The sequence below is a fragment of the Dama dama genome, chromosome 21, assembly GCF_033118175.1.
Source record: "Dama dama isolate Ldn47 chromosome 21, ASM3311817v1, whole genome shotgun sequence".
NCBI lineage: Eukaryota > Metazoa > Chordata > Mammalia > Artiodactyla > Cervidae > Dama > Dama dama.
In genome coordinates this window covers 70,043,721-70,055,000 of record NC_083701.1, presented here as the reverse complement: position 1 = coordinate 70,055,000, position 11,280 = coordinate 70,043,721, and the positions used below count along the sequence as shown (strand labels likewise).

Here is an 11,280-nt window from a genome sequence, read left to right as displayed (position 1 = left end):
CCTAGAATAGTTTTCTTCTGTACCTCAGTTTCCCCACATGTAAAATGTATATAAATAAAATGATGTGTCAAAGCCTGCAGTCAAATGCTCAAAGCAAACTTCATTCTCTATTAATTCATCATGTGACAAATGTTCACTGCCTGCCTAGCATTATCAATTAATGTCTTCCCCCTAACTTATCTCTGAAAAGTTTTTAGACAAATATATATCTTAAGTGTACTACCCTCAAAAGCATTCCATTTAATGCATGGGACGAAACCTACTTAAAGCTACCCAATTTTTATATATTTGAAGTTACAGAAAGCATAGTTAAAGAACCTATCAGATTTAAAAAGCAGTTTTCAAAAAGACATTTTTTTTTTTTTACTAGGAACAAACATGACAATACAATTATTGTTTTGGGATTTACTTTGTGGTTTTATGATATATGTTACTTATGTGTCAAAAAGACTGTGCAAAACTCAAGAATAAAGAAAAAGGAAAAGGAAAATGACCGACAGAAGTGAGCGCACTGTGCTGCCACACTTGTCAGAACCACCTTCCTGTCCCAGAGGACGACAAGGCGCTGCTGGTGGATTCTGAGATACGAGAAAGCTTCTTGTACTTAAAGTGTGAAGGAGAGGGAGGTAAGGGTTAAGAATTGAATTGTAAAACCTGTCAAACGTGAGATACCATGATCTGAAGCAAGTCTATTGCATCAGACTCTCATCCAGACTTGTAGGACTTCTTTTGTAAAACACACTGGTATGGCTTTGCCCATGATAGGTCTATGTAATAAAATAAATGAAATCATCATCCTAAATGAAAACTCTTTATTTATAAAGAAAATCATAGGACATGTAAAAGTGATTTAGAATGCAAAAAAAAAAAAAAGGAAATGTTTCAATTTCCAGGGTGACAATGGACACATTGTAGTATAATGTGCCCAAATCAACACTTCTATTCTTGCACTAATGGTTCATGTAATTCTACCTATAGCAAAAAAAAAAAAAAAAAATTTTTTAAACAATGGTTACAGGGGGTTAAGGGATGAAGAAATCAGAGTATTCTTGTTTTATATGTACAATTTCAGTTTGGGGTGATGAAAAAGTTCTGGAAATGCATAGTAGTGACGGTTACGCAGCAATGTGGATGTACTTAATGCCACTGAGCTGCACACTCAGAAATGGTTTAAATGGTAAATGTTATGCTATGTGCATTCTCTGCCCCCCCACACAAAATTTACTGTTATTAGTCTTAAAAATGAAAACATGAAAGAATAACATGTTGTTATAAATTCTTGTTCATCTAGGCTGCTAATAAAAATTCCCCAAAGCAACGAAATTAAAATAGGCACCCAATTAGATTAAGCAAACCTCTAACATAACAAAAATATTTTGCCATTGTCGAAGTACCTTAGCCATGCCAGGAGGATATACCTATTAAATTTTATGCACATACACAATTATGGCCAAGATAACGATAAATCTGTATAACCACAGCCAAACGGTAAAAGAAATCACGCTGGGGGTCAATACGTAATGCAGACCCGAAACCCCTGTTCCTACAGAATTAGCAGGCTTGCACGCAAGACCAGGTGTGGAACAAAAGGGCTGCGAGAACGCAGCCTGTGCCTGGAGTCTCCCCGCCCGCTCCCTTCCCTTCCCCCGAGCTGGGCCGCGTTCCGCCGGCTTACCACCAGGCCGAGGACGAGGGTGCGGACTCGCTCTCCTATCTCTGGCGAAATGTCATTGCCAAACTGCTGCAAGGTAGTGAGGAACCGCTTCAGCTTGCTGAGCTGCCTGGCGCCGCAGGCTGGGGGCAGCTGTTGATTCGCCAGAGACGAGGAGGAAGAGGAGGACGGCCCGTTGCTGAAGCCGTTGGGCGGCGACGGGGCGCCATTCAAGGCCGTGGGCGAATGGCTCGTGCCATTGGTTACTGTCGAAGGGCGCGAAGTCAGAAAGAAGAAGGTAAACGGGCAAAGAACGGCAACAAGGAAGTCACAGCTAAGGGTCCCTCCCTTCCAGCCTGGGGCCTCTGGGTCATTTCAAAGCTGCGGGGTGTCTGGTGAGATGCTTTGACGTCACAGGGTGGCCAGGCGCTCGGGGCCCCGTGACGCCAGGGCGGACCCCGCACCCCGCCCGGAGATGCTCCGCACAGAAGCTGGTGGTCAGTGGGGGCTGGCTGGGGCGCGGGGCCAGCCCTGCCTCCCAGCCCGCGTATGCCAGCCACCTGAAACGCTTCAAACACAGAACAAACAGCGTTTTGGATGTCAGCTTTTTGTCGCAGGCTTACATCAATGTAACAGAACTATTCCTTTCTACACGGCTCCCCGAGAGAAAGTGTACATTTGGTGGAGACTAAATTTATCACTGGACATTTTTAATCATGTTTTGTACACAAAACTGACATCTGTGTTTATAGAAAGAGTACTTTCAAGTTTTAACCTTATACCACCCAATTAGAAGGCTATTTTCTCCCCCTCATATTTCTTAACCACTTCTTTAAGGAAAACACAAATTTTATGTAAGAAGCCAAAATGGATATGGTAATTATCGAAGTTATTTCTAGAAACCGAAAGGGGACATCTCAATCCAACTAATTGTGTGGATGGGCAGTACTGTGGTGAATTCATTCAATAAAATTTACTTGAACATCAAGGTAATAATCCGTAAGAAATAGGGTAGAAAAATTGACACATTTCTCACCAAAGAAACTATTGACTTTATCATGTTAGATCTTTATCAAACCCATCTTTTAAGGATAATCTGGATAAATGGCCTCCAATGGTAGTTTGAAGATGTTATAAGTACCTTATCATTCTTTAAAGTTTCAAGAAAATAAAATGGTCTTGTCCTAAGTGAGGACCAGAGCTACCTGTCAAGAAATGACATCTCACTAGGCCCTCTGACAGCAGGCAGACACCTATCACTGAGACTCTGGGTAAAAAGAAACCAAATGCAAGTGTAACGGGGTTACAACTTGGCGCTCTTGCAGCCCCCTGCTCCTTACATGTCTGGAAAGGTCTTTTAAATGGCAGGGCAATAGTTCGCAAATAGCCTGGATATCTCTTTTGCTGATCCCTTATGCCCCCACAGATCTATTTTTGCTTATTAGTTATTTTTCATTGACATATAGATTTCAGGGCGCATGGTCTGTTAATATTAGTTTCACAAATCGTTGATGACATTCTGACCAGGACTTTCAGATCGAGGAAAACAAAGCTATCCCCCATCCCTACTAAAATCTACAGGCATGAAAGGGAAGCTGGCATTCTGTCAGAATAGTCTGTCCTTTCCTAGACTGACACAAAATGCAGTACACTCCACTGGTTCAGAACACAAGTCCTGAGCCAAGCTGAAATGGAATAAACATTAAATAAATGTCTGACAGGTTCAACACAAGAAAGATGCTCCTTATTTCAAAAAGCTTTCTGCATGCTTTGGTTGCGTAAAACAATCCCCCTTTTAACTTAAGAATGTAGATTTTAACATTATTTGTAAATAATGGAAGAAAGTGGTATTAGAAGATCAGAAGGAACCTGGAAATAATTGCAGCCTATTAACATGTTCCAAGTCAAAAGGAGCAAGCTAAAATGGGATCTTCGTTTATGCGTAAGACATTATGCTGGATCTTCTTGTCCCTTGACTTTTATTTGCAGAAAACAAAATTAATTTGAGCTTGAAAACAAAAAACGCAGAAACGTCTACTTACACGTTGTTGGTGTAAATGAACTCGTTCTGGGAGCCCCTTGAGTTGTTGGGGGAGGTGGCATCGTGGGAGGAGTCAGCCTGGATGGGGTCTTCACATCCACAGGTGAGTCTGGCATCGTGGACTGCTTCTCAGTACGATCTGGAGGACGCCACCACGATCATGTTATTTGGCTCTTTAAGCACCTCAGGGTTTTCTTTTTCTTTTTTAGCACCTCAGTTTTATAAGTGGGGCTCATCTTTTTTTACAAGCAAGGTAACAGAAGAAACCTAGCATCTTCTATCAATAAAATAGGTCTATCTACTGAGGCTTAAATCAAGACTTTATCATGCAAACCCCTCTGAAGAAGGTGTAGCACAGATGGGAGGACCTCATTTCTAACTGGGTAATTTTACATCCTATTGTTATTTCTGGCTTGGGCAGATGCTACCTTTGGTAGTGTTATATGCAACAGCACAACTTCACTTGAAGCTGAAGCCAACATTAGCAAGATGTAAAAAATAGATGAGGAAGTGGGCCGGTAATGAAGCCCTCAGGCAGCTCAGAAAGTACACAAATCTGAGGCTGTTATGCAGGTGGGATCCTGTTAGACGCTGATGTTCTGCGGTAACTTTTTTGGTAATACCTGCCATCCCTTTCCCATGCTTAGTTTTCCAGGCTAATAGATGAAGCAGGCTATGTCTCCTGGTCATAACCTCTCACTTCATTTTTTTTTCTGCCCTGTTTGAAAAATCACCACTATATAAATGTCACACAATGAAGTTATTATTGACTTAGAATTTATGAGTTTATGATCCACCATTTAAAAAATATGTAACCAATACTTCAACTAACAATCTCCGGCAGAGGAAGAATGGAAAAATACAAAACTGAGAACTCAAAAGAACTAAAGACCCTCCTAATATTTTTTTTTATGAGTAGGTGACAGAGAGAAATTCCCTGACTACCCAATAAAGTACTTCAGGACTTTTATACTAAGTGTGTTTTTCTCTTGCAGTTTCAAACTTCTCAATCTAATCTACTCAGAGAAACAGATCTCCAGTTTAAAAAAAAAAAGGGGGTGTTTGCTTTTTTTTTAAGATGCAATTTTCTACCAAATATGTGTACCCATGCACACATACCCCCAAAAATGTTTCTGAGGTGCCTCTTGCAGCCTGAGGCACAGATATCTACCAATTGGACTTTCTGAAAAGTAAAACAACATAGACTATTCATAAGAATGGGTCTCTTAAAACATCATTATGATCACCATAGTGAAACAGTCTCAAAATTACTTGTCAATTATTAAAATGAAAAGCTCAAATTATTACTATGACAATTCCAAATCGACCTCACCTTTATTCAAAGCAATTTCATAAGACTTGGGATGCAATAGAACGTAACATTTGAAAGCTGAAATAGCGCAGATACCACATAAGGGAAGGTGTAATGAAAGAATGAAAGTAATCACCATTCTAATAAAGAATATTTTGAAAGATGAATCAGTGAACAGTAAGTATCAGGATCTCTATTTCTTCGTCTGTACTGCTGGCTGAATAACAATGACTATCCCTATAGTGGAGAAGTGTTCCAAGTGAAATGATGGTGAAACACATGGAGATCACCTCTACCTTTATCTTATTAAAAACTTGTCCTCATATGCTATTCCAGAGCACTTTACAACCAATGCCAGTGAATAACTTATTCTCGAGAAAAGCAGAAGTTAGGCAGGCTCAAAACTACTTCTTTGATAGTTAAATTCATTGCACAGTCTACTCACCTCAACCAACCTCAGCAACAAGGGAATAAATAGCTTTCCACTTATGCTGCAGCTTAGGGAAGAGGTACAGCAGCGAATACAAGTCTCCCTAAATAAAGGCAAATATTTCTCTCTTGCCAAGGAAGGAAGGATAAAGGCAGGCTTGCCAGAGTCGGCTGGGAGATAACAGTGGGAACTGCTGGTCCATCTGGTTTGCATTCTGCTAACACTCACACGGAGCTGTTAGCGAAGGCAGTCCAGACCCACAGATTTGAAGCACGTGGCTGCACAGAGAAAAGAAGGGGGCGGGGGGAGGGGGAGTGGGAAAAACAGAAAATAAATAAATAAACAGAGCAAGCAAGAGAAGGGAAGACGAGAAAGAGGGAACACACCAAAAAAGCAGGGAGAAAGGAGCCTGAAGAGGGAGAGAAGTCACAATGGACAGCCTAAGCACCCTGAAAGGCTGAGCCTTGGGAGGAAGTCACAATGGACAGCTTAAGCACCCCGAAAGGTGGAGCCTTGGGAGGAAGTCACAATGGACAGCTTCAGTACCCCAAAAGGCAGAGCCTTGCAAGGAAGTCACAATGGACAGCTTCAGCACCCCGAAAGGCTGAGCCTTGCAAGGAAGTCACAAGGGACAGCTTCAGCATCCCGAAAGGCAGAGCCTTGGGAGGAAGTCACAAGGGACAGCTTCAGCACCCCGAAAGGCAGAGCCTTGGGAGGAAGTCACAAGGGGCAGCTTCAGCACCCCGAAAGGCAGAGCCTTGATAGACACGGGCCCTGCCTCACCTTGATGCAATTCCTGAGCAAGATCTCAACTTGAGAATATATCCTACACCCGCTTTTTACTACTCTCCCTCCAACAGCCCACACTAAGAAAAAAGGGATAATAAAGAAGTTGACAATGGGTTTCCTCTTCACACTCTTTTAAGATAAAATTTGCATTTGTCTTCTTCTGCCCAGTTTTAGAAAGATTTTTGACATACTTGCAATTGTAATCTGAATACCTTTTGAATACCTATCTTGGTCCACTTATGTAACATGATTCCTATCCAGAATTTAACCATAATGACAGCAGTAACTATTATAAAACTCAGAGGAACAACTTTTTTTTTTTTTAATTTCTGAAATGTCATCATTTTAGGGGCAATAACCACTAAGCCAGTGAAGAGCAAAACAGCACACTTCTAACAGTAATATACACATTCTCACCAGAATGTACGCACATGAGTATGTGTATTTAGGATTTTGACATCGGCCACATTGCTGTGATGGTTAGCTTCACTCTGATGAAATGGAGTTCCAACCCAGAGGTCCTACAAACTTTGACAAAGTGGGACCATATGTAACTCATTCTGTGCTGTTCACTGCAGTCAATCCAAAATTGAGATAGATGGTGAAATAACCAGCCAGGCCTAAGCCATACATATACACACAAAAACCCTCTGGAGCAGAGAGATGCAAGTAAACTCAGAAAATGTGTTTTAACTATGCTGAGTTCTGCTGCATTTGTTTTGGATTATTTAAAAAAAAAAAACACATTTTGAAATATATTCTTGAAATTTCTATAGCAAACAGTAAAAGAGCTATGATTCAATCATAGAAGTATTTCATTCCATTTCAAATTAGAGGATATAGTAAAACCAATATTAAGCTATGATATTTCTTATGCAGTTTTCTGTTTATGAAAATTATATTGTTCTTGTATGTAATTTCTATTTTTAGTTGCTGTGGGGGAAAGCTGACATTTATTGACACAAAATGATAAACCCAAAAAGAGAGAAAGAAAAAAAGTTATCAGATCAGTAAATTATGTATTTTAAGAAAGAATCATCTACCTTAATGATTTACACCACTTCTAAACAACATCTTCCCTCTATGGTAAGTTTTCAACTCATATGGCAGATATCCAACACATATGTACCAAAGATGGCTGATGCATGGAAGGAAATGTGGTATATATAAATATATTACTGATAGCATTTCAATACCCAATTCAATGTCAGGGCCTTCTAGAAGTGGTATGTTTCCCATTTCCTTTTTTGTTGTTGTTATTTTATGTGAAAAGGTATGGCATAATCCGCCATGGCACTTATTTTACTTTTAGTTAGTTCAAATAGTTCCAGATGTGTCTTTACAGTATGAAGAATAGGCATCCTACATTTCCCTTGTTTACATACCGTTCTAGAGATGACTGGTGTAAAAGAATTCAGTACTGGTATAATGAACGGTGTAACATTTTCTATCAGAGTTCATCATTCAGTTTTCAAAGAAGAAATATCTGTTTCACAGGTGTTATGGACTGAGGAGCTTTTTGGTCAATTAGTACTTAGTTCAGAGTTAGTCTTCTCTGAGTGTTAGTTAAGAAAGCTACAAGGCATGCACCAAAGAGTTAAAGCCCAAGTGGAACCAAAGACCAAGGTACTATTAAATGGAAAGGCAGGAGGAAAACACTGGCACAGAGTTTGATTTTTATTTCTCTGGACAATATAGCCATTATGGTTCTGACAAAGGAGTCCTTTAGTGATTCCAGTGACTGGGTGTGAGATGTTACCGGCAACTGTCTACAGACTCAAAAGGTAGCCATTCCGGCCTCTACAACACCAACACCTCATTTCCTCGATAAACACCTCTGGCAACATTCATTCCTGCTCAGAACCCTTCAACAATGCTTAAGAATAAAAGTCAAATGCTAATGTTTCAGCCGGATGCAATTATACAGTGGGAAGGATATTTATTCACAGCAATAACAGAACTTCCAAGTTAAGACAGACATGGCTGCAAATGTAGACTCTCTTGATCATTAGCAGTGAGCCCTCAGGCAAGTGAGTTACCCTGAACCTCAGTTCAGCTCTTCCCTGGCGACTCTGCTGGTAAAGAATCCGCCTGCAATGTGGGAGACCTGGATTTGATCCCTGGTATGGGAAGATCCCCTGGAGAAGGGAACGGCTACCCATCCAGTATCCTGACCTGGAGAATTCCATGGACTGTATAGCCCAAGGGGTTGCAAAGAGTCGGACACTACGGAGAGACTTTCACTTCCACTTTCTTTTTCCTTTTCAGTCCCTCTTAAGAATGGGGATGCGATCCTCTGCTGCGACAGGGCCCCCGCCACAGTGCCGTCTCGTATCAGGCACCAATTTGTGTGAGCTCCTTCTCTTTGGCCTTCCTCTCCATGATCCATTTATGGCTTTCCAATATTTCCAATGCCTTTCCCCAACTGTAGGTTCTGTCTATACAGGGCACCTTGACATTATTCCTTGACTTTTCTGCCTTTCTTTATAGAGCTGTTGTTTCCTTTATCTAGAACATGTCCCATCTTGTACATTATTTACTGCTCATTATGGATTCCACAATCCTCTTAAAGCTTTCCCCAGCTGCCCTAGGTATCAGCCGCATCAGGCTTCCTCTGCCTCTCTTTTGGCATTTAACATAGCCTATCTGTGCAAGATCTGTATATGTGAATCTGTATTATACACTCAAACACCCCACCCAGTGATAATACTGACAGTAACCAGTTATGTGTTAGTTGCTCAGTCGTGTCTGACTCTGTGGCCCCATGGACTGTGGCCCACCAGGCTCCTCCATCCATGGGATTCTCCAGGCAAGAATACTGGAGTGGGTTGCCATTTCCTTCTCCAAGGGTTCTTCCCCATCCAGGGATCAAAGCCAGTTCTCCTACATTGCAGACAGATTCTTTACCATCTGAGCCACCAGGGAAGTAAGTTAGCAACTTGATAGTAATTTAAGTGCCTCCTTAGGAAGACATTTTAAAAATAAACACAACCATGGCTATCATCATTACCCAGGTGGCGCTAAGGATAAAGAACTTGCCTTTCAATGCAGGAGACTTAAGAGAGGCAGGATCAATCCCTGCATCAGGACAATCCCCTAGGGAAGGGGAAGGGAACCCATTCCAGTATTCTTGCCTGGAGAATCCCATGGACAGAGGAGTCTGATGGGCTATGATCCACAGAGTGGCAAAGAGTCAGACACAACTGAAGCTACTTAGCATGCACGCATAGCTTTCACAAGAAAGAATGCTAACTCATAATCTTTACAAACCCATTCCCTATATCATAACCACTTTCAAGATAGCAACCCTAATCCCATGGCAAAAGGCAAACACAGAATCATCAACAGCAAATAAATACATGAGAAAATGGAATGCAGGTAAAGATTCTGAAAATCCAAAACTCAATTCAATTGTGCAACCACCTTATGTAGTTTCAAAGTGTAAGACCTGTTCCATCATGTCTTACCATGTGTTATGTGAAGATATTTATTTCTGAAATTCAAATCTGACCTATTACCTGGTTTAAAACTTCTGGAAATGTCCCACTGACCACAGAATAAAATATAAGTTCTTTGGCTTACCTTATGTCACAGATACTGTTGAGCTCCTTCTTAACAGCCCTTATCCCGGTCTTCCCTGTTGAAGAGCCCTAATTTTGTTCAGATACACAATTTTTAGGGAAAGATTCTGCTTGTTTTCTATTACTCAGGTTATCACATTCCCCTTATAGCAACAGGTTTCAGAAGTGAGAGCTGTGCTCCAATTATGGACACTGGGTTATGAAGGGAGGTCGATAGAAACCTCGGAGAAAATATTTACCAGACTTCCTCTGTTCACATAAATTTCTTTGTCCACAAACTATGCCTGAACAGAAATCTTTTCCCAGAAATATTAAAATGAACATCTAGCTCTTGTTTTTAAATACATTTTCAATTCTCATTACTAAATCTCTATCAATGATTTGATTACAAAATAACTGTACAAATGTCCAAATTTCTCTGCTTAGCTATCATCAAAACACTCATTTTCAAAGCTCAGGCTCTTGAAAGAGTCATCCACACTCACTTTCCTTATTTCCTTTTCCTCCTTACATGTACCTGGAGTGGACACCTATAAGGCCTTGTGCCTAGACAGCTTCCCTCCCAGGACGGGGACTTGCCAAGCCCTCTAATCTCATAGCTACCCTGGGAGCCACCACATTCTTTGATGACCTTATACCCCAGATACCAGCGGCTGGCCCAGGCACAACACTTAGTCTGAGATGGGCAATCTCAGGAAAGAAAAGTAATTCTAATCCAGAGGTGAAAATCACACGGTCTGCTGCCTTTCATGTCCAGAAAGCAGGTGTGTGTTGGAAAAGAAGGCAACTGACAGGCAGGAAGAAACCAAGAAATGACAAGAGGTTATCCTGATAGTGGCTCATAGGAAATGTGCTCATTCTACTGGATTCTAGTTGCATCTCTAAAATTGCTATAATTTGGATCTTCCAAACAATCCTAGTAAATCAGTCCCTCCTTTGCCAAAACTTAATTTGAGCTGACTTTTTACCTTAAACCATAGAATCCTAAGTAAAATAACCCTGGACTATAGCATCAATCTATTCTCCTCCTACTGAAACTTCTAAATTGTCTCTTCATTATTAATCCAAGAAACACTTGTATCATTTATCTGGCATCTTTGGATCAGTTGACACTGTTCACCACTTCCTTCTTCAGGAAACATACTGGCCTCTGGACTCCATTATTCTAACATTCTCCTTATTTTTCTCAGGCCTTCCTGGGTATTCTTTCTCAGTCTCTTTTAAAAGTTCACTCTTTGACATCCCAATGATAACTACTCTATTTCCCCACAGTGTTCCTCTTCAAACTTTCACTTTATACCTTTTCCTTAGTGACTTCAATGGTGCTGTGATAGTCACACCATGGCCATTATGTGGATGACTTGCACATGTAACTCTCGCCCTAATATCCCTTGCAAGTCCTAGAACCAAATATCTAGAATGCTACTCATTTCAAGAGGCTGAATTCAAATCCTTATATATATTTTTTTTTTTTTA

At 40.8% G+C, this 11,280-nt stretch overlaps 1 protein-coding gene across 1 annotated transcript in view; it reads right to left on the bottom strand.

The window, feature by feature from the left end:
• RUNX1T1 (RUNX1 partner transcriptional co-repressor 1) overlaps positions 1-11,280 on the bottom strand; it is a 140,109-nt gene that overhangs the window by 56,640 nt on the left and 72,189 nt on the right. Inside the window, 2 exon segments of the mRNA XM_061123808.1 lie at positions 1,676-1,917; positions 3,694-3,831. Of these exon segments, the coding sequence (XP_060979791.1) occupies positions 1,676-1,917; positions 3,694-3,831 (380 nt within the window).